Here is a 22,201-nt window from a genome sequence, read left to right as displayed (position 1 = left end):
GAAATATTTGCATATTATTAAGAAATGACAAAAAGTGAGACACATGCAACCATGCTAGTGTAAACATATGACAGCCATTCACGTTGTGCTCCACATGGACTTTCTTACTAATAAATGCTCTTATAGTGTGTCAGGCTTTGTGATCTAAGCATTTGTAGGCATGTTCGTGGTTTTATACTGTTTCCCAGGATAAATGAAATTTACTGTGGTGTAATCAGCTCTGTGTTGCAGTTCATTGCTGAGATTTTGCCATGATTATAAAATTAGTTCTGCTAAGAGTCAGTGCTGTTGACCTGAAGACTCCAAATGATACCCAGCTGCTGGACATTAACTTTGATATTGCTTCCACATGCAGCTTCAAAACACCCCTTTCTTTCACACACACAAAGGAAATTTAAGACTACACAAGTCTTGCTCAAGAAAATAGCAAATAAAGCGACTTCTACTGACTTAGAAATGCTCATTAGCGAGTGCACATTTTTAAAAGACATTGTCACATTGAGATACATTTGCACGTATGATTTTGAAACTGCATACATGTTTCAAGCAAAATTTCTTGTCAGGTTTTGCAGAGGATGACATTGAAAAAGTTGGCGCCCTCTGACAAAGGAGTATCTCAGTGTCAGCCCCTGAAGTGTATCCTTTCCTGTCCGTCACTGTGCAGGTGAAGCAAATGATTGGATTCAGTCAATGCTATGATTAATGAGTTCCTCTCTGGTTTTGGGACTGCCTATCAATCATGTCATTAGGGAGAATGTGCCCTGAAAGAGGCAGACCTTAGCCAAGGAATAACTGCATTAATCTTAATCTGTATATGCACCCAGCCAGCCAAGTCAGGGTCACCATGATGAAAAACAATAGTCTTCAACTCGACAAATTACTTTGCAAAGGCAGATATTTCTTTACTTTTGTGGCTGTGTTCTTCAGATTCTAAGTTGCCTGTTTACAGCTTGGAGTTACTATAAAGTGAAGGTTGTTTTAATGAATATCTATGCTTTCAGGCAGTGTGTAGGGCAGGGAACCTTACAGCTGCCTTCCCTCAGACTGCACTTAGTTTCATAAAACCAAAGCTAAATCTGGATGCAAATGGGAAAAGCATAATTAAATGATACTGCCTATTCCAAGATAATCTTTTTGAGTAATTTAACAGAAAAATATTTTAATTTAAGTTGTGGCATACAGTTTTTTATTTTAAAGAAAAAACCCGTAGTAAAGCTAAGGCAACTGTGGACTGTTGCAGGCAGACACACCAATTTGGATTGCATTTATACATTTTCCTCAGAGTGGAGATCTCGGAGATTAGTTTATGAGAAGATAAAGACACACACTGCTGATAATCAATCTAAATCAAGGTGAAGAAGAAATCTGTTGCATGCAAGTTCAGTGAATTTGCTATCTGCAGTTAGTCCATCTATTTCAAATACATGTGACAAATAACTTTAAGTCTGTATTTTTAATATTAATACCATTTATGAAACTTAGAAAGACAGGATGTTGTGCTAGTTATCCAGCTTTTCAGAATCCTCGAGGGCTAGAAAATATTTTGGAAATCAGCAAATCCTCATTTTTGCTGCATGTTGTAAGAAACAGCTAACTGCACTTCTGACTGCTACCTAATCAATTACCCAGTTGACATCCTACTGCAGGAGATACTAAATGTGTGGGTGTTCCTTTTAGAGCCTGAGAATTACCCTTTGAGGGGAAAAAGAATAATTTAGGAATGACCAGAAGTGTTACTTTAAATAGACCTCATTCCTAGAAGTTCTTAACCAGCAAAACCATAAGTTTTACTTTGTAAGCATAACCAGATCTGCTGGGTTTAGCCTTCTTTTTCTTCATATTCATTGCCACCTTTGACCTTAATCTTTTAGTCATTGGCTTCAACCCAGTAATCTGATATTGGATGCAAATATAAAGATGAAGAAGGTCACTCACTGTCAATGTTACTAAGGATTTTCCCTGACTTCTATTATTATTCCTTCCCATTCACATACCAAAAGAAATTGTCTAGTTTTCTGTATGACTACATTAGGGAAACCAGGGCTTCTCCATACTCAACCTATTGACATGGGTTAAGATTGACAAGCAACATATACTGGCTACCATTCTGCTAATAAGTGAATGTGATATATTTTTGTCACTGACTTTTTTGTTTTGTTGAACTTTTTTGTTTGTTTGTGTTTCTTTTTGAGATGGTGTCACATTATGTAGAGCAAGTCTGCCTCCAGAGTATAAACTACCACACGTGGCAACACAAGATGTATTTCAACAAGATTTTATAAATAAAAGAAGCATGTGAGTCCTCAATTGGATGCTGACCACTTTGTTAATTTCCTTAGTCAAAACAGATCTGCCAGCATGGTGTCATTCTTGAAACTGAAATTTTGGGAGAGACATAAAACGACCCATTTACAAGGAATGCCTACTTATCTGCTCGTCTGCTTCTCAAGTCTCATCTCTGCCATTTACATGATTACAGGTAATCATATTTCAGGTGACTTTCTGACTGCGGCAGAAAGTTACACAAGTGTCTGCTAGCCACATAGCACCTTTAATAGCTAGCTGGACAGTGTGCATGGGTATCCGAACAATGAGCTGATTTGGTAATGCACAGAACACTTGAACCAGAATCTTCTTACCAGTGCCATGCAGCTTTATACCTACAGACTAACCTCAACACAGGAGAACTCTACACGCACATATTTGAATTCACTGGGGACCCTTAAAAATCTTTGCAGTGCCACAAATCACTTAGCTGCTGGTGACAAACCTATGAGAAAGCTGACATTTCACTACTGAAACAGCTGGGTGTGTTTATAGCTTGTGAGTGATATGCCCCAGTTGCCCTCTGGGAGTCTTACATTACCAGATGAAAAATGTGTACCTTTTTGACAATCAGGTACACAGAAAGCAATAAAAAGCCTTTTATATCCATTAATTCTTTCTTAATTCAATCTGTGCCCACTCCATTTACAAAATGCCTCCAGCTATGCACACTGAAAAGAAGTGAAAGTAAATTCCGCTGAGTTGCGATACACCCTTTTAATCAGAAACCTTAAGATGGGAACCTAAATCAGGATAGTGTTCCTGAGTACCAGTGAGGTTGAGGTTTTACAAGGAACATGTAGCAGTCCAGTGTTTACTGGGGAACTTCTCATTTTCCATGCTCCTCAAAGGTCCTGTGATTTTTTTTTGCCAAATGACCATTTGCTGCCCATCTGACAAAGTTTTGTTGGTATTATGTGTTGGTGACTTTGGCAATGAGAAATTATTTAGTGACTTGGGTAAGAGACAGGCACGGCTTTACCATTCGATGTTCAGTGTCCGTGCTTTCAGAAGCTGGTGCTCTATCCAGTTGGGACTTTGCTGCTCGATATGCAGGATGACCTTTTGGGTCAGCTGACTAGGACTGCTTTGCTCTCCCAGGATACTTTCCAAACACAAGCAAATTAAACCCAGTTTCTCCTTGCTCCATCTGTCAAGGGAGGAACCTGTTAAACGTTCCACGGTGTTCCCATCCTCAAATATCCGACATATAATTACAATCAAGTTCCAGACAAGCAGGCCAGCTTTCTTCAATTCAGCCACGTTTTTTGACATTTTTCTCTCAGACAGAAAAAAGAAGTATTTAATTGTAGGAGGCAAGCATGCAATCACCGTAGGTAACTTGCTGAGGACAATAGACACTGCCTGCGCGGCAAGCCTGGTGAAGCCTGCGAAGAAAAGGCAGAAAAGGTATGATTACTGCTACCGTTCTCCTGCCATCCCATCACGGGTTTCTGCTGCATGGGGATGTCTAACTTTTGTGGAGGAAATTCTTAAGATGAACAGGCTCTTAATGCTCTCCAACAGAGCTCCACCAGGAACTCCTGTGCAACTACCTAAAAATCTCAAAACTTTCAAGCATGATTTTTCCTTCTAATAATGGAAATTAGAAATTTTAGAATTATAGTGTATATGTTTATTTAAGATTTACGTTTTAAATTATTGGGATACTGCTAATGATTTAAGCAAAGCCCCACATGACCTTTGACACCAGAGTCTGGAAGTCTGTGATACAAGCTTCCCAGCTCTCCTCCTGTCTGGAGGGCTCCTCTTCTTTCATTACTACCAGATATGTCACCCTCTCAGGGTTCAACCTTAGTTATTCCATCACATCCTTCCTCTCTCAGACCCCAGTCTCTTGCTTTCATGGAAAACCCTTTGAGTGGCCTTTGTTGAAGTACCTGTCAGCATCCAACAACTATCTCATTCGCTGACTCATTCTTTATTATCCCTAAAACATGAGCTTCCCAGTGGCAGAAATGTATTCCTGGCACCTGCAAGCCAGAGCTGCTAAATAAATAGATATTGAGTACACGAGTTAACTGGTTTGTGTCTATTTCTTCTTTCATGCTATGTTCTAACAACTCCTGAATGTGGAACTTGCTTAGTAGTCCTTGGTTTTTATCTGAGGACTCTATAAGACATCATTTGCTTTTTGCTATACATCTTTGAAGGATATATTGATGTCCTGTTTCTAAAGCAAAGTTTCACAATTTCCCACTTTGGGCATCTGAGGGGTGGGTAATTCTTTGTTGGGTAAAGCTGTTCTATGTGGAGAGATTTCTGAAGCACATATGGTCTCCATGATAATAGAATAGTAATTCCATTAAATGCCAGCAGCATCTCACCTCAGGTGTGACAGTCTGACCCTAGCTAAAAACTACCTTTTATTCTGATTTTGTGCTATCCTATTTATTTCATTTCCTTTCATTTTAAGACAGAGTCTCACTCATCCAAGTTTGGGTGCAAACTCTTTATAAGGCCAAGGAGGACATCAAACTTTGCATCTAGCTGCCTGTACTCCTGAGTGCATGGACTGCTGGCATTCTCTACCAGGTCTAGTTTTCTGGGGTTCTGTGCCTCCAAACTAGAGTTTAGTGCATGCTAAGCAAGCACTCTTGAACTATTTCCCAAGCTTATCTATTCCTCTATATTTTTCCAAAATGTTTCATCTTGGCCTTCCTCTGTGGCTGCAACGCTCCAAACAAGCTCTTGGCTGAGCATTCCACTCCCCTGTTTTTCAGCATGCAACTCAACACTACCAAAGAGAATCACATCCCTGCAAAACACTGTGTCTCTCCTCCTTCTCTCCCTCCTTTTTTCCTCAGTGCTTTCTGTTTCTTCACACCCAACAAGGATCAGTACTGATGAATTTTCACATCTATTCATCTCTGATATTCCACTCCTTGCTAAGTCTTACCTGAGGTGTTGACCCAATTCAAGCCCCTTCTTAATTCTTTTAAAAAAATTTATTAGATATATTTCTTTACTTACATTTGAAATGTTATTCCCCTTCCAAGTTTCCTGTCCATAAGCCCGCATCCCATCCCATCCACCTTCCCCATACAGGTATTCCCCCCCGATACATCCCCTTACTGCCACTCCCATATTCTTCTGCACTGGGGGTCCAACCTTGGCAGGACTAAGTGCTTCCCCTTCCACTGGTGCCCCTACTAGGCTATTCTGTGCTATATGCAGTTGGAGTCCTGGGTCAGTCCATGTATAGTCTTTCAGTAGTGGTTTAGTCCCTAGAAGCTCTGGTTGGTTAAGCCCTTTCTTACAATGGCATTCTGAAAGTGGCAAAACAACCTCCCTTCTGACATGCTATTTTGTATTTTTTAACTATTTTTTTGTATTTTTAAATTATTTTAAATGCCTTATTCTTTAAGTGTTTGTGTGTTACTCATCTATTCTAATGTAGTTTCTTTAAAAGATTTCATTATATGGGGATGGAGAGCTGACTCCATGTTTAAGAGCACTTGTTGCTCTTCCAGAGGACCCAGATTCAGTTCCCAGAAACCACCCTGAGGCTCAGAAACACCTGTAACTCCATTTTCAGGGGATCTAATACCCTCCTCTATCCTCCATGGGTACTAGGCATGCAGATGGTGCACATAAATACATGTAGCCAAACACTCCTATATATAAAATAAAATATTTTATTTTTTATTCCCCTCATCTCAAAGAGAGCTTAAACACAAATCCTAAACAAACATTCCAACTCCATAACAAGTGGGTATTGCTAATTCTCTACTGAGATTTCTTACTGTAAAGACCCCAGGAACTTAACTCCTTAACTACATCATTAAAACTTAAGTCAAACTCCAATCAGGAGCTTCAAGTTGTTGCCAAATAAATCCATTCTAACCATAAATGCAATGAGTCAATGAAGAGGTTAACAGCAGCCAGGAGGGGTGTTGTCAGTGATAGTACACTCATTGTTCTGTCTTTATATAAGCAGTCATCTATTAAAACATAGAATGTATTATCTGAAAAGACCGTGGGGGTAATTACAATATGGAAGTTAGATTTATGTTTATTCTATCTTTCTTTCTATAATGCCAATACTATTATGAGTGAAGGAAAGATGAATCAATGTCTTTAAATTGTTTAGTATTTATTTTAATTATCACTATCAAATATCAATAGCTCATTGATGCCAATGTGTGATTTAGTATGTTGTATTAAAAATGTCTGCTTAAGCCTTATTTATAATAGCCAGAAACTGGAAAGAACCCAGATGCCCTTCAACAGAGGAATGGATACAGAAAATGTGGTACATCTACACAATGGAATATTACTCAGCTATCAAAAACAACGAGTTTATGAAATTCGTAGGCAAATGGTTGGAACTGGAAAATATCATCCTGAGTGAGCTAACCCACTCACAGAAAGACATACATGGTATGCACTCATTGATAAGTGGCTATTAGCCCAAATGCTTGAATTACCCTAGATCCCTAGAACAAAGGAAACTCAAGACGGATGATCAAAATGTGAATGCTTCACTCCTTCTTTAAATGAGGAAAAAGAATGCCCTTGGCAGGGAAGGGAGAGGCAAAGATTAAAACAGAGACTGAAGGAACACCCATTCAGAGCCTGCCCCACAGGTGGCCCATACATATACAGCCACCCTATTAGACAAGATGGATGAAGCAAAGAAGTGCAGACCGACAGGAGCCGGATGTAGATCGCTCCTGAGAGACACAGCCAGAATACAGCAAATACAGAGGCGAATGCCAGCAGCAAACCACTGAACTGAGAATAGGTCCCCCGTTGAAGGAATCAGAGAAAGAACTGGAAGAGCTTGAAGGTGCTCGAGACCCCAAAAGTACAACAATGTCAAGCAACCAGAGCTTCCAGGGACTAAGCCACTACCTAAAGACTATACATGGACTGACCCTGGACTCTGTCCCCATAGGTAGCAATGAATATCCTAGTAAGAGCACCAGTGGAAGGGGAAGCCCTGGGTCCTGCTAAGACTGAACCCCCAGTGAACTAGACTATGCGGGGAGGGTGGCAATGGGGGGAGGTTTGGGAGGGGAACACCCATAAGGAAGGGGAGGGGGGAGGGTGATGTTTGTCCGGAAACCGGGAAAGGGAATAACACTTGAAATGTATATAAGAAATACTCAAGTTAATAAAAAAAAAATGTCTGCTTAACTAGCATGGCTATCCTCTGAGAGGCTCTACCAGCAGCTGACCGAGGGAAAGACTGAGGATCTGAAGGGGATAGCACACCATAGGAAGAACAGCAGTGCCAACTAACCTGACACCAGGGAGCTCCCAGACTAAGCCACCAACCAAAGGGCATACTGCATGTGCTAGTCCATGGCCCAGCCAACACATACGTACAGAGAACTGACTGCCTTGTCTGGCCCTAGTGGGAGAGGATACATCTACTCCTGTAGAGACTTGATGCCTCAGAGAAGAAGGCATCAACATGGTTATCCTCTCAGAGTCAAAGGGGATGGGGGATATGGTGATGAACTCTGAGGGCAGGGACTGGGAGATGGGACAACATTTGGGATGTAAATAAGTGATTAATTTTAAAATGTCAGCTTAATACTTCATGGTACAAATGTCAAGTTCTAAGCTCATTTAGTTTCATTGCCTGTTATAATTTTTAAGGTACTATAAGAACATAGATATGATCCATGCAGTGCAACTGTAGAATGAGTTGTGCTTTCAAAATTTAGGCTTTGCTGGTTAATCTTAATCATAGCACAGACAAACCTGTTGTTACAACTTGCCAATACACACCCAACATCCATGAACTCAATGCATTTTCCTTGCAAACTAACAGGAAAACATTGCATTTTTATACATGTTAGATAAAGACCCAGTGCTCACTTAGACACTACTAGGTATACTTTTAAATAGGTTAGAACATCTGTATCTTAAGTTTGTAAGTGTATAAATATGTTTTGTTGGTGATACTGGGTTTATGAAACTAGTATTTCTATTTTTTTAAGAAAAACTTGTAACTATAATTTCTTATCACACTTCACATATTTCTGCCACTGGGATTCTTTTTACAGATTGTCCTGTGAACAGCTGTCTGAGTGCATTTTCCTTGTGACATTATGTTTCTTCCTCCAGAAGTCTATTGTTTAGTTGAAGCATTGCACCAACCAAATATTTTTCCATAAAGCATTCTTTTCATTAAATTTATAATTTACCATGGAGGAAATAACATCTCAAATATATTTTTTACTTTACTGCTGTCAAAGAAACAAAACTAAATCAAACTAGTTCTTTGTGCATTTACTCTTTGAAACACAATAAAACAAATACCAAAAAGCTGAGCTATGTGTGAGAAGCATCTGTGTTTTTAATTCCTGCCTTGTGCAATATTTCCTGGTGCTCATTTCCCTAAATCTTCTCTTTTTCTCTATAGGATAGCATTTGCTGATGAAGAAGAGACAGCAAACATATAATGCTTAGTTTTGGGATCTTTTGCTAATCAAGACAGCTTGAGACTGAAAGCTCAATATACTTTCACACAAAGCTCATAGGAATTCACATTCAATAAAAGTATGTGGGCACTCATATTTCAGATGGTTTTCCCACACTTTTTTTTTCAAATGTGATCAAATTATTGTTTTTCTTTACAATGTGGCTGAGAAAGCACTCACATTTGCAAGGGAAATCCGTAAGTGCATTCCCACCTGGGCACCGTGTACAAAACAGAGCAGGAGCATGTTAGAGTCACTTGTAGCTTTTGGGAAATCCATTTTGTTAACAGCAGATCTGACAACATGGCATTGATCTATGCAGGAAGCTAAAGAAGAAATCAGGTCTCCTGGCCCATCCCCCACCCCACTCCCTCCACTATCACACTCTTCCCTCTAAACTTCCTCACATTTTTGTCTCCAACACAAAACAATCTCACTCACAGACTAAGAAAGAGTTCTTAGGACAATCTTCACAGATAATTTTATTAAAAGTTTAATTTCTTTGTTTCTTTCCAGAGTTACACATTGTCTGAGTGTCTGCACTCATTTAATTACTAGTCTACTGGCAACAGGAGAACACAGTACACATAGAAGATCACATGTCTCTGATCTTAAACACATTGACTGATATGTTGCCCTCATTAAGTCAATGGATAACTGAATGCCAACATGTAAATATCATTTGGCTTTAGTGTGGTGTCTTTATCTAGGGAGAAGACAGTCCAAAACCTCCAGTGAATCTGTCAAAATGTAGAGTGCCAAAGCATCCATTTCTTTTTCATGTACACAGATACCTGTAAAAACTTTAATGTATAAATTAAGAACAATAATAGATTAACAACAAATTCTAAAGTAGACCAATTCAAAAAGGCATTGTAAAAAATTTTGTGAATTTGGATTCTCTCTTTTGAAAGAACGAAAGAACTAATATTTTTGGATTGAAGTTAAGTAAGGTCAATGGAAACCAAAGAGACAAAATCATAAGAGTGAAAAAAGAGAGAGGGCCAAGAACTGCAATGGTCCCAGGAAGCATTTATAACAAAACAGAATTAGTGGTATTGTCTATTTTCATGCACAGAGGATGCAGACTGTTGTGCACCCTCACTTCCTCACACCTCTTTGTTGCTGTCCATAGACTGTAATTCTACACCAACTTATGTTATGAAGAATATTAACTAGTAACGAATACCCAACATGTGGTATATATAAATTGAGCACTTCTGTGGGTCAGAACTTCTTTCAAATACTATGGAGAAATTCCCCAAAATATTTCTTAGAAAGGAAACTGTTTGTGATAGGACAGTAAGCAGACAGTGCTCATCAAGTGGAATAGCATGTTAAATGTAGACAAAAGACATTCAAAAGCCATATAGAGGTAGACATAGAAACTATGGGAACAACTCTTACATGAGAAACAGCTCACCTACTGAAAAGATGTCCGATTTCCATCAAATATACTTACTAAATCCAAAGGCAGTTTGATAGAAAGGACATGGACAAAATTAAAACATTACATAAATGGTCACTCATAGATAATTGGTTTGAGTTTGTAGTAGAAGGTTCATGAATAAGAGCTACACTTTTTAGGGTATCTACAGAGAAGAATAACGAAAGGGTAGACGCTCCACTCCCTTTTGTGGGTGTCTGGTTAAATGTTTTATTGTGGAAGGTTTTTCCTGGGTGTTTAAAAATATTCTTTAAAAGTGAATATGAAAAGATGTTTTACTTTAGAAAAGAGAAGATTCACACAGATGATATATACGCAAAGGGATTTTTGAAAATTCAGTGACAGTGGAACTCTAAGCAAAGCAGTGAGGGTTGAGAAATGAAGTAAATGAGTGTGCACATGAACAAGGACACAGAAATGAAGTAAATGAGTGTGCACAAGAACAAGGACACAGGTACATTGGCAGAAAGACTATTCCGACAGGTTGATATACTCAGTACAGAACTGCAGTATGGCCAACAAATATCTTATCAGAAATTTATATGCGACTACCAAACTAGGTGCTATTTGGGACCTAAAACCTTCATCTGAAGGTGTGTTAAGCGAAAAGAAAGTGAAACCCGGTGTTTGCAGGAAAACAAGCTGATAACCAAATGAAATAATGAGTTAAATTGAACGAGTGATGATGAGGGTACACAGATTATTATCTAGATTTAAAGTAAGGCAAGGTCAAGTGACTTCTGTAAATACTAACACAAGAACAAAAGATATTAATTCAGAACCACTTATGGGCAGTTCGGGAATGGGAGAAGATGTGGCCTTCCCCAGGAGGGTGTTCACCCATTGTCTGTACACTGCTCACTCCTAAAATCATGCAAAGGGGAAGCATTATCCAAATGGAACAGCTTATATTTAGGGATATATTTGTATATTCTTATACTTATACATGCAAGGGTTTGGAGGGAGGAAAGGGAAGGGTGAGATGTGGTAATCAAATTATAATCTCCAAAAGAAAAATAAAGACTTAAAGAAAATTCCCCCCCAAAAATCATGAAATACTAATAAAAAAGGTCAGCATTTGGTCATCTTCTTCCCTTGTTGCAATATCTGTGTAGCTTGTAGCAAAAAGATGAGGAAGGCCCCATGCACGTGCTGAAATGAAAATTAATGACTAAAGATGTTGAACACCTAAAGAAGGTGTTTCTCAGCCATTTGACATTCCTCAGCTGTGAATTCTTTGTTTAGCTCTGAACCCCATTTTATAATAGGGTTATTTGTCTCCCTGCAGTCTAACTTCGTGAGTTCTTTGCATATTTTGGATATAAGCCCTCTATCCAATTCTTCATAGAGTTAGACAGAACAATTGCAAATTCATCTGGAAGAACAAAAAACCCAGGATAGCTAAAACTATCCTCAACAATAAAAGGAATTCGAGGGGAATCACTATCCCTGAGCTCAAGCAGTATTACAGAGTAATAGTGATAAAAACTGCACGGTATTGGTACAGAGACAGGCAGATAGACCAGTGGAATAGAATTGAAGACCCAGAAATGAACCTACACACCTATGGTCACTTGATTTTTGACAAAGGAGCCAAAACCATCCAATGGAAAAAAGATAACATTTTCAGCAAATGGTGCTGGTTCAACTGGAGGTCAGCATGTAAAAGAATGCAGATCGATCTATACTTGTCACCCTATACAAAGCTTAAGTCCAAGTGGATCAAGGACCTCCACATCAAACCAGATACACTCAAACTAATAGAAGAAAAGGTGGTGAAGCATCTGGAACACATGGGCTCTGGAGAAAATTTCCTGAACAAAACACCAATGGCTTATGCTCTAAGATCAAGAACCAACAAATGGGAAATCATAAAACTGCAAAGCTTCTGTAAGGCAAAGGACACTGTTGTTAGGACAAAGTGACAACCAACAGATTGGGAAAAGATCTTGACCAATCCTACAACTGATAGAGGGCTTATATCCAAAATATACAAAGAACTACAAAGAAGTTAGACCGCAGGGAGACAAATAACCCTATTGAAAAATGGGGTTCAGAGCTAAACAAAGAATTCACAGCTGAGGAATGCCAAATGGCTGAGAAACACCTAAAGAAATGTTCAACATCTTTAGTCATAAGGGAAATGCAAATCAAAACAACCCTGAGATTTCACCTCACACCAGTGACAATGGCTAAGATCAAAAACTCAGGTTACAACAAATGCTGGCAAGGATGTGGAGAAAGAGGAAAACTCCTCCATTGTTGGTGAGGTTGCAGACTGGTACAACCATTCTGGAAATCAGTCTAGAGTTTCCTCAGAAAACTGGACATTGAACTACCTGAGGACCCAGCTATACCTCTTTTGGGCATATACCCAAAAGATGCTCCACTATGTTCATAGCAGCCTTATTTATAATAGTCAGAAGCTGAAAAGAACCCAGATGCCCTTCAACAGAGCAATGGATACAGAAAATGTGGTACATCTACACAATGGAATATTACTCAGCTATCAAAAACAATGACTTTATGAAATTCATAGGCAAATGGAGGCAACTGGAAAATATCCTGAGTGAGGTAACCCAATCATAGAAAAACACACATGGTATGCACTCATTGATAAGTGAATATTAGTCAAGTGCTCGAATTACCCTAGATGCACAGAACACATGAAAATCAAGAAGGATAATGAAAATGTGGATGCTTCACTCCTTTAAAAGGGGAACAAGAATACCATTAGGAGGGGATAGGGAGGCAAAGTTTAGAACAGAGGCAGAAGGAACACCCATTCAGAGCCTGCCCCACATGTGGCCCATACATATACAGCCACCAAACTAGATAAGATGGATGAAGCAAAGAAGTTCAGGATGACAGGAACCGGATGTAGATCTCTCCTGAGAGACACAGCAAGAATACAGCAAATACAGAGGCGAATGCCAGCAGCAAACCACTGAACTGAGAATGGGACACCCATTGAAGGAATAAGAGAAAGGACTAGAAGAGCTTGAAGGGGCTCGAGACCCCATATGAACAACAATGCCAAGCAACCAGAGCTTCCAGGGACTAAGCCACTACCTAAAGACTATACATGGACTGACCCTGGACTCTGACCTCATAGGTAGCAATGAATAGCCTAGTAAGAGCACCAGTGGAAGGGGAAGCCCTTGGTCCTGCCAAGACTGAACCCCCAGTGAACGTGATTGTTGGGGGGAGGGAAGTAATGGGGGGAGGATGCGGAGGGGAACACCCATATAGAAGGGGAAGGAGGGGTTAGGGGGATGTTGACCTGGAAACAGGGCTAGGGAATAACAATCAAAATGTAAATAAGAAATACCCAATTTAATAAAGATGGAAAAAGAAAAAATAATAAAATAATGATAAATAATAATAAAAAAAGAAAATGCCATTCATCGGTCTTAAAATTCTTAGTTTTATTTAGCTGAATTGCCTGTGAGATGGTTTCTTTAGTAGATAGTTCCAAAAGGAGCTAATGTGGTTACCTTTATTTGACTCTTTCCATGTGGAATCTCTTGGAATATAATTCCATTCTCGTGGAATACTCTGAAGCAGATGATCAGGAACAGGGGGCTTGTTTAGCTTTGTCTCGCTGTTTCTCCAACATTTCACCATGGATATTATTTGTTGCACAGTGTCCTTGACGGAGTCAATCAGTGCCAGTCTCAGACAGCGGATAACTTCTGGCTGTGACTCTGTGAATGCCGAGACTTTAAAATCAAAGAGCATATTATGGTTAGCAGAGCCTGGTCACCAGCTGTACCTTGTTCCTCTGGGAATACTGTCTCATGTAGTTACCTAGTTTAATCTACAGAAGAGAGCTGGACTTAATTAGAAAATCATATAATTGAGAATCATCTCATAAACCATTTGAACTAGAGGTCTTCCATACCTAGTAATGAACGAATGCCAATTAAGACCATGGTAAGCAGGGGGCTGACTTCTAGATTTGAACTCTGGTGGTGGGACAGGAACTATATAACCTTTAGAGAGAACACTTGTTGATAATGCTAAAGTCTCTAAGATGCTGTAGCTTTAGTGGTAGAGTGCTTGCACCTGTAAGATCCTGGGCTTCAACCCTACACACAAGTGCTGGGAAAGAAAAATCATAGCACAAGTAAATTCCACAAAGCTCTCACATTTTATTCAAATATTGACTCACTCTTTTCCATGAAACTAAATACTAAGAAACTGAGACTCTGTAAAAACCTAAAGAAATATAAGAAAATCATCGAAATGTCCAATTAGCTCTCCTATGTTCACTTTCACAAAAAAGCCTAAAACTACACATCAGGTTAGAAAAGAGTAAGGCACACTCACATACACAGACACACACACGCACACACGCACGCACGCACGCACGCACGCATGCACACACTACACAGCATGTTAGAAAAGAGTAAAGCACACAGACACACACACACACACAAAGTTAAAATAGGTGCTAAGATTTCCAAGAGACATAGTGTAGAGAGAGAATCGAGACACAGTGTAGAGAGAGAATCGAGACACAGTGTAGAGAGGGAATCGAGACACAGTGTAGAGAATCGAGACACAGTGTAGAGAGAATCGAGACACAGTGTAGAGAATCGAGACACAGTGTAGAGAGAATCGAGACACAGTGTAGAGAGAATCGAGACACAGTGTAGAGAGAGAATTGAGACACAGTGTAGAGAGAATTGAGACACAGTGTAGAGAGAGAATCGAGACACAGTGTAGAGAGAGAATCGAGACACAGTGTAGAGAGAGAATCAAGACATAGTGTAGAGAATCGAGACACAGTGTAGAGAGAGAATCGAGACACAGTGTAGAGAGAATCGAGACACAGTAGAGAGAGAATCAATCGAGACAGTGTAGAGAGAATCGAGACACAGTGTAGAGAGAGAATCAAGACATAGTGTAGAGAGAGAATCAAGACACAGTGTAGAGAGAGAATCGAGACATAGTGTAGAGAATCGAGACACAGTGTAGAGAATCGAGACACAGTGTAGAAAGAGAATCGAGACACAGTGTAGAGAGAGAATCGAGACACAGTGTAGAGAGAATCGAGACACAGTGTAGAGAGAGAATCGAGACACAGTGTAGAGAGAATCGAGACACAGTAGAGAGAGAATCGAGACAGTGTAGAGAATCGAGACACAGTGTAGAGAGAGAATCGAGACACAGTGTAGAGAGAGAATCGAGACACAGTGTAGAGAGAATCAAGACACTGTAGAGAGAGAATCAAGACATAGTGTAGAGAGAGAATCGAGACACAGTGTAGAGAATCGAGACACGGTGTAGAGAGAATCGAGACACAGTGTAGAGAGAGAATCGAGACAGTGTAGAGAATCGAGACACAGTGTAGAGAGAATTGAGACACAGTGTAGAGAGAGAATCAAGACATAGTGTAGAGAGAGAATCGAGACACAGTGTAGCGAATCGAGACACAGTGTAGAGAGAGAATCCAGACACAGTGTAGAGAGAATCGAGACACAGTGTAGAGAGAATCGAGACACAGTGTAGAGAGAGAATCGAGACATAGTGTAGAGAGAGAATCAAGACAGTGTAGAGAGAATCAAGACAGTGTAGAGAATGTGCACAGTCCCACCTTGCAGTTGCTGTAGCTGCTTATACATTAATTCTACTTAATCAACAAACAAGAGTAAAACAAAAAAGAAGTGTCACTCAGTAGTAGTTTCTAATTTCATTTTTCTGTCATAAATGTTAATTTTCATATTAAATGTACTGAAACAGAAGCATAAAAACACAAAACTTGGGTTGTAGCCTATAATTTAATGAATTTGTTATCATCTAATTTTATATTTCAAATCAATACCACCATATGAAAAACCATTTGATACAGGAGGAGCCTCTGTTCATATCTACAAAACCTGAGAGAAAAGGGATGGACAAGGTTTCTTGGTTGTTTCTTGATTGGGTTATTTCAAGACAGACATTCTCTGTTAGCTTTGGCTGTCTTGGAACTGACTCTGAAGCCTCGGTAGTCCAGGCTGGCCTCGAACTCACAGAGATCAGCCTGCTTCTGCCTCGTGAGTGCTGGGATTAAAGGTGTGTACCACCACTGCTCACTGAAGGAAGGTATTTAAAGTTTTACTTACTTTTCATGTTTTATGACTTTTATTTAAAACTCTTTGGAGGAAAATAACATATTTCACAGACAAGTACATAAGAAAATCAATGATAACTGTGGGTCCACTATTTTCCCCTACAATGTAACACTTAGGGGTTCTTAGGAGGGAACTGAAAGATGTCATAACTCAAGTGAGCCTCAGGCTCATAGCAGAGCTTCCTCGAGGTATAAAAACCAGGTTGTACACATTGGTATTTGGGTTAAGAAAATACACATTTTTCAATTGTTACAGGAATAATTTTTTTTAAAATTGTCATTTCAGACCTAATAGAGCATACAAAAACAAAAGAAACTTTATTAAAATTTTCCTTAATTTCAAAGAATAAAAACATAAGCAATTAAGAAATTTTCATGCATGTTCAAAGAAAATGTTCTATGTGACCGAGAATACCAATCAAGAATTTAATACTTGAAGAATAATAAGTAGCATTTGAAGCATGGGGCTAACTGATTATCATTGTTTAGGAGAATTCAGAAGGAGCTCAAACAGCAGGGAATTGTGGGCTCTGATGGCTGTTTAATTCCTGTTCCTTAACAACCAAATCTGGAGCAAATCATTTTTTGTATGTATGTATGTTACTAAGAAATCTACCTCTTGGGCTGGAGATGGCTCAGTGCTTAAGAACACTGGCTGCTCTTCCAGAGGACCCAGCAACTGCATGGTGGCTCACAACCACCTGCAATGAAATCTGGTACTCTCTTCTGGCACTCAGGTCTATAAGTAGGCAGAACATAATAAACAAATAAATCTTGTGTTTTCTTTTTTCTTTTTTTTTTTTTTGGAGCTGAGGACCGAACCCAGGGCCTTATGCTTGCTAGGCAAGCGCTCTACCACTGAGCTAAATCCCCAACCCAATCTTGTGTTTTCAAAAAAAAAAAAGAAACAAACAAACAAACAAAGGAAGGAAGAAACAAAGAAAGAAATCGGCATCTCCTTTGGAGAATCGAGAAGCAGTGTGTGAATGCAAGAAAATTAAGAGATAAAGTTTTGAAAGGATAATTGCTACAGCATCCTCACATGACAGATTCTGGTTTTGAGCCCAGCATATGAAGTTATCTTTGGCAATGTCATAAGGATAATGAGCAGAGAAGATGAACAACAATGACTTCAACACTAAGTCATAAGAAGGCCACAGTCACAGTCCAAGAAGTCTGGAAACCGCATGGCTCTGAGCCAGTCAAAGCTTCCACACGGAGCCTAAGTAACACTAAGGCAGGGGATAAGAAAACAGAGGCTGAAAACAAACCCACTGACGTCAAAGAGAAGTGGAGGAAAGTGATAAAGACAGTAGCCTCTACGCTTTCACCTCTTTATCCCCAAGAGACCAAAAGAGGAAACTAAAATGGGATATTAAGGCTGAAGCAAGGTGGCAACTATTACCTGACCTAAAGGTAAGCACTCAATGAACACTTCAGATATACAGCACCCTACCTTTAATATTCTGTGTTGGTGAAGTAAGGCATAATAGCACACATGGAAACATATACTATTGTCATCCCAATGGGTAGAAATGCTCAGTGGGTAAAAAAGCTAACCATACAAGTCTGGCAGCCAAGGGTTTGTTTCTTCAATTCAAGAGCACAACACGAAACAATAACATGGTAGCACATGTCTAGAATCTCAACATTTATATGTGAGATGAGAGACTGAGACTGAAGAATCATTTGGAAGCTTGAGGACCAAGTAGAATGGAGTATTAACATAGCAGCAGAGAACAAGGAAGACCATGACTTAAAACAAGGTAGAAGGATCAATCAACAGAAGTTTTCTGATCAGCACACACACACACACACACACACACACACACACACACACACACACAAACACTCACATGTACATGCATGCACACACACACTGTGGTACATGTACATGCACACATACCACAAGTATATAGTTATGCATACACACATGTTATGCATACACACATACACACATGAAGCATATTAACTTTGAAGAGAAAAGCATTATATTTGTAATAATGGGTGCCCACATATCTAAATAAAAATAACGGATAGTTTGGTCTATTGCTGTCTTAGTTTGCTTTCTATTGTTGTATTAAAAGCCTATGACCTTTTGGGGGCAATGTGGGGAGGAAAGATGTATTTCATCTTGCACTTCAGGCAATACACTGCCCTTAGAAAGTCAACACAGGTACTCAAGCATGGCAGAAACCTGGAAGTAAGAATTGAAACAGAGACTATGGAGAAGCATAGTTACTGGTGCTCTCTTTGTCTTCCTCATCTGGCTTTCTTATACTACCTAGGAGCACTTGCCCTGGAGTGGCACTGCCCACTGAGAGCTGGGCCCTTCTACACCAATCTGAATTAAGGAAATTACCTACAATTAAAGGCTCACTCCATGAGATGGAACCCATTCCTGAGAATGTTCAGGGGGCCATGAACCTGGGACAAGATAGGACATTGGCTCAGAACAGAATAGTTCTGTTAGAGAAATAGAGCAGTAAAATGACCCCTAACTATATTCTGCTATACTCTAGTGTGTCGCTCAGTCACATTCACAGAAGCTTAATCCTAGAGTATGTAGAAGGAAACAAAAAGAGACCCACAACTGGAAAATGTGCTAACTCTGAAAGACCTTGGAACATTCAGTCCTAAATGGGGTATCTCCCTCAAACTCCTTCCCTCAGGGCCAGGGCAAACAAACAAACAAAACAAAACAAACAAAAAAAATCAAAGAGCCAGGAGTGATGGAAGACAGCAGTGAAAAATGTTCTCCTGTCACAACAGGACTGGTGAGCGCACGGAGACTGTGGCAGCCAGCACAAGGTCTGCACATTTCTGAGTCAGAATGCTGGGGGGAGGGCAGGGGAGACAAGATCTGCCGTCCCCAACTTAGGAACCATCTCCAAGTGGCAACTGCTCGCAAAGGAAAAAAGTTTTCTTCAGTGGAGTTTCGTGGGTGTACAAACCACGTTCATCTACTGAAGGGCCCAGACCTAGCAGTGGATGATATTTTGTCTTGTCATGGTTTATCTCGGCATTTTTTAACATTAAAAATATTTTGTTTGGGGGTTGGGGATTTAGCTCAGTGGTAAGTGCTTGCCTAACGAGTGCAAGGCCCTGGGTTCGGTCCCCAGCTCTGAAAAAAAAAAAAAAAAAGAAAACCAACCAACCAAACAAACAAACAAAATTTATTAAAAATATTTTGTTTGTATATTACGGCTTCTGTTTTTGTATATATGGATTGTGTGTGTGTGTGTGTGTGTGTGTGTGTGTGTGTGTGTGTGTGTGTGTTGGGTACATGTAGTTCTCATGATTTTTCTTTGTTCTTTAATTCTTTTCATGTTCAGTGTTTGTTTTGTTCTGTTTTGGGTTTTGTTTGTTTGTTTGTTTTTGCCTGTTTGTTTTAAAGAGGGTTTGTAAGGGTGAGGAGATGGGAAGGTTCTGGGAAGAGATGGAGGAGGAGAAACCGTGATTACAATATACTGTATAAAAATCTATTTTTAATTGAAAAAGCAAAAGTCCTACAGACTTGCCTATAGGCAATCTGGATGGAGGAAGTTTCCCAATTGAGGGTCTGTCTTCACATGCCTCTAGCTTATGTCAAGTGACATTAGTTAATCAGTTTACAGAATACGTGTATCACAAAATACTTGTAATAACTTACTAATATTTTATAGGTTAAAAAAGCTAAATATAGACCCGCGGATCCCAGCCTGCAGCAGCTCTCTGCTCCCAGACCCCATGGGAGAGAGACCTCACCGCCTGGTCAGGTGGGCACTCCTGAGGCTGCAGAGCGGAAGAGACCACCAACACTGCCCACCCCTACCCACATCCCTGGCCCTGGAGGAAACTGTATAAGGCCTCTGGGTTCCCGTAGGGGAGGGCCCAGGAGCGGCAGGACCCCTGCGCCTGAGACACTGCCTGAACCTGAAGGAACAGACTGGATAAACAGTTCTCTGCACCCTAATCCCGTGGGAGGGAGAGCTAAACCTTCAGAGAGGCAGACACGCCTGGGAAACCAGAAGAGACTGCACTCTGCACACATCTCAGACGCCAGAGGAAAACACCAAACGCCATCTGGAACCCTGGTGCACTGAAGCTCCCGGAAATGGCGGCGCAGATCTTCCTGGTTGCTGCTGCCGCAGAGAGCTCGTGGGCAGCACCCCGCGAGCGAACTTGAGCCTCAGAGCCACAGGTAAGACCAACTTTTCTGCTGCAAGTGACCTGCCTGGTGAACTCAAGACACAGGCCCACAGGAACAGCTGAAGACCTGTAGAGAGGAAAAACTACACGCCCGAAAGGAGAACACTCTGTCCCCTAACTGGCTGAAAGAAAACAGGAAAACAGGTCTACAGCATTCCTGACACACAGGCTTATAGGACAGTCTAGCCACTGTCAGAAATAGCAGAACAAAGTAACACTAGACATAATCTGATGGCGAGAGGCAAGCGCAGGAACCCAAGCAACAGAAACCAAGACTACATGGCACCATCGGTGTCCAATTCTCCCATCAAAACAAACATGGAATATCCGTTCACACCAGAAAAGCAAGATCTAGTTTCAAAATCATATTTGATCATGATGCTGGAGTACTTCAAGAACGACGTGAAGAACTCCCTTAGAGAACAAGTAGAAGCCTACAGAGAGGAATCGCAAAAATCCCTGAAAGAATTCCAGGAAATCATAAATAAACGAGTAGAAGCCCATAGAGAGGAGTCACAAAAATCCCTGAAAGAATTCCAGGAAAACATAAATAAACAAGTAAAAGCCCATAGAGAGGAGTCGCAAAAATCCCTGAAAGAATTCCAGGAAAACACAATCAAACAGTTGAAGGAATTAAAAATGGAAATAGAAGCAATCAAGAAAGAACACATGGTAACAACCCTGGATATAGAAAAACCAAAAGAAGAGACAAGGAGCTGTAGATACGAGCTTCACCAACAGAATACAAGAGATGGAAGAGAGAATCTCAGGAGCAGAAGATTCCATAGAAATCATTGACTCAACCGTCAAAGATAATGTAAAGCAGAAAAAGCTACTGGTCCAAAACATACAGGAAATCCAGGACTCAATGAGAATTTCAAACCTAAGGATAATAGGTATAGAAGAGAGTGAAGACTCCCAGCTCAAAGGACCAGTAAATATCTTCAACAAAATCATAGAAGAAAACTTCCCTAACCTAAAAAAAGAGATACCCATAGACATACAAGAAGCCTACAGAACTCCAAATAGATTGGACCAGAAAGAAACACCTCCTGTCACATAATAGTCGAAACACCAAACGCATAAAATAAAGAAAGAATATTAAAAGCAGTAAGGGAAAAAGGTCAAGTAACATATAAAGGCGGACCTATCAGAATCACACCAGACTTTTCGCCAGAAACTATGAAGGCCAGAAGATCCTGGACTGATGTCATACAGACCCTAAGAGAACACAAATGCCAGCCCAGGTTACTGTATCCTGCAAAACTCTCAATTAACATATATGGAGAAACCAAGATATTCCATGACAAAACCAAATTTACACAATATCTTTCTACAAATCCAGCACTACAAAGGACAATAATGGTAAAGCCCAACATAAGGAGGCAAGCTACACCCTAGAAATAGCAAGAAACTAATCGTCTTGGCAACAAAACAAAGAGAAGAAAAGCACACGAACATAACCTCACATCCAAATATGAATATAACAGGAAGCAATAATCACTATTCCTTAAAATCTCTCAACATCAATGGTCTCAACTCCCCAATAAAAAGACATAGATCAACAAACTGGATACACAATGAGGACCCTGCATTCTGCTGCCTACAGGAAACACACCTCAGACAAAAAAGACAGACACTACCTCAGAGTGAAAGGCT

At 40.0% G+C, this 22,201-nt stretch overlaps 1 protein-coding gene across 11 annotated transcripts in view; it reads right to left on the bottom strand.

The window, feature by feature from the left end:
* Positions 1-22,201, bottom strand: part of Kiaa0825 (KIAA0825 homolog) — a 561,100-nt gene that overhangs the window by 316,443 nt on the left and 222,456 nt on the right. For all 11 annotated transcript variants that reach the window (NM_001419450.2, NM_001446612.1, XM_087617477.1 and 8 more), the window contains 2 exons: positions 13,728-13,952; positions 3,308-3,713 (listed from right to left, as the gene is read on the bottom strand). In NM_001419450.2, coding sequence (NP_001406379.1) covers positions 3,308-3,713; positions 13,728-13,952 — 631 coding nt within the window. The remainder of the gene's footprint in view (positions 1-3,307; positions 3,714-13,727; positions 13,953-22,201) is intronic.

This window comes from Rattus norvegicus, chromosome 2, assembly GCF_021556685.1.
Source record: "Rattus norvegicus strain SHRSP/BbbUtx chromosome 2, alternate assembly SHRSP_T2T, whole genome shotgun sequence".
Taxonomy (NCBI): Eukaryota; Metazoa; Chordata; class Mammalia; order Rodentia; family Muridae; genus Rattus; species Rattus norvegicus.
Note: the sequence above shows the minus strand (reverse complement) of the source record. Positions and strands in the feature narration are given on the sequence as shown.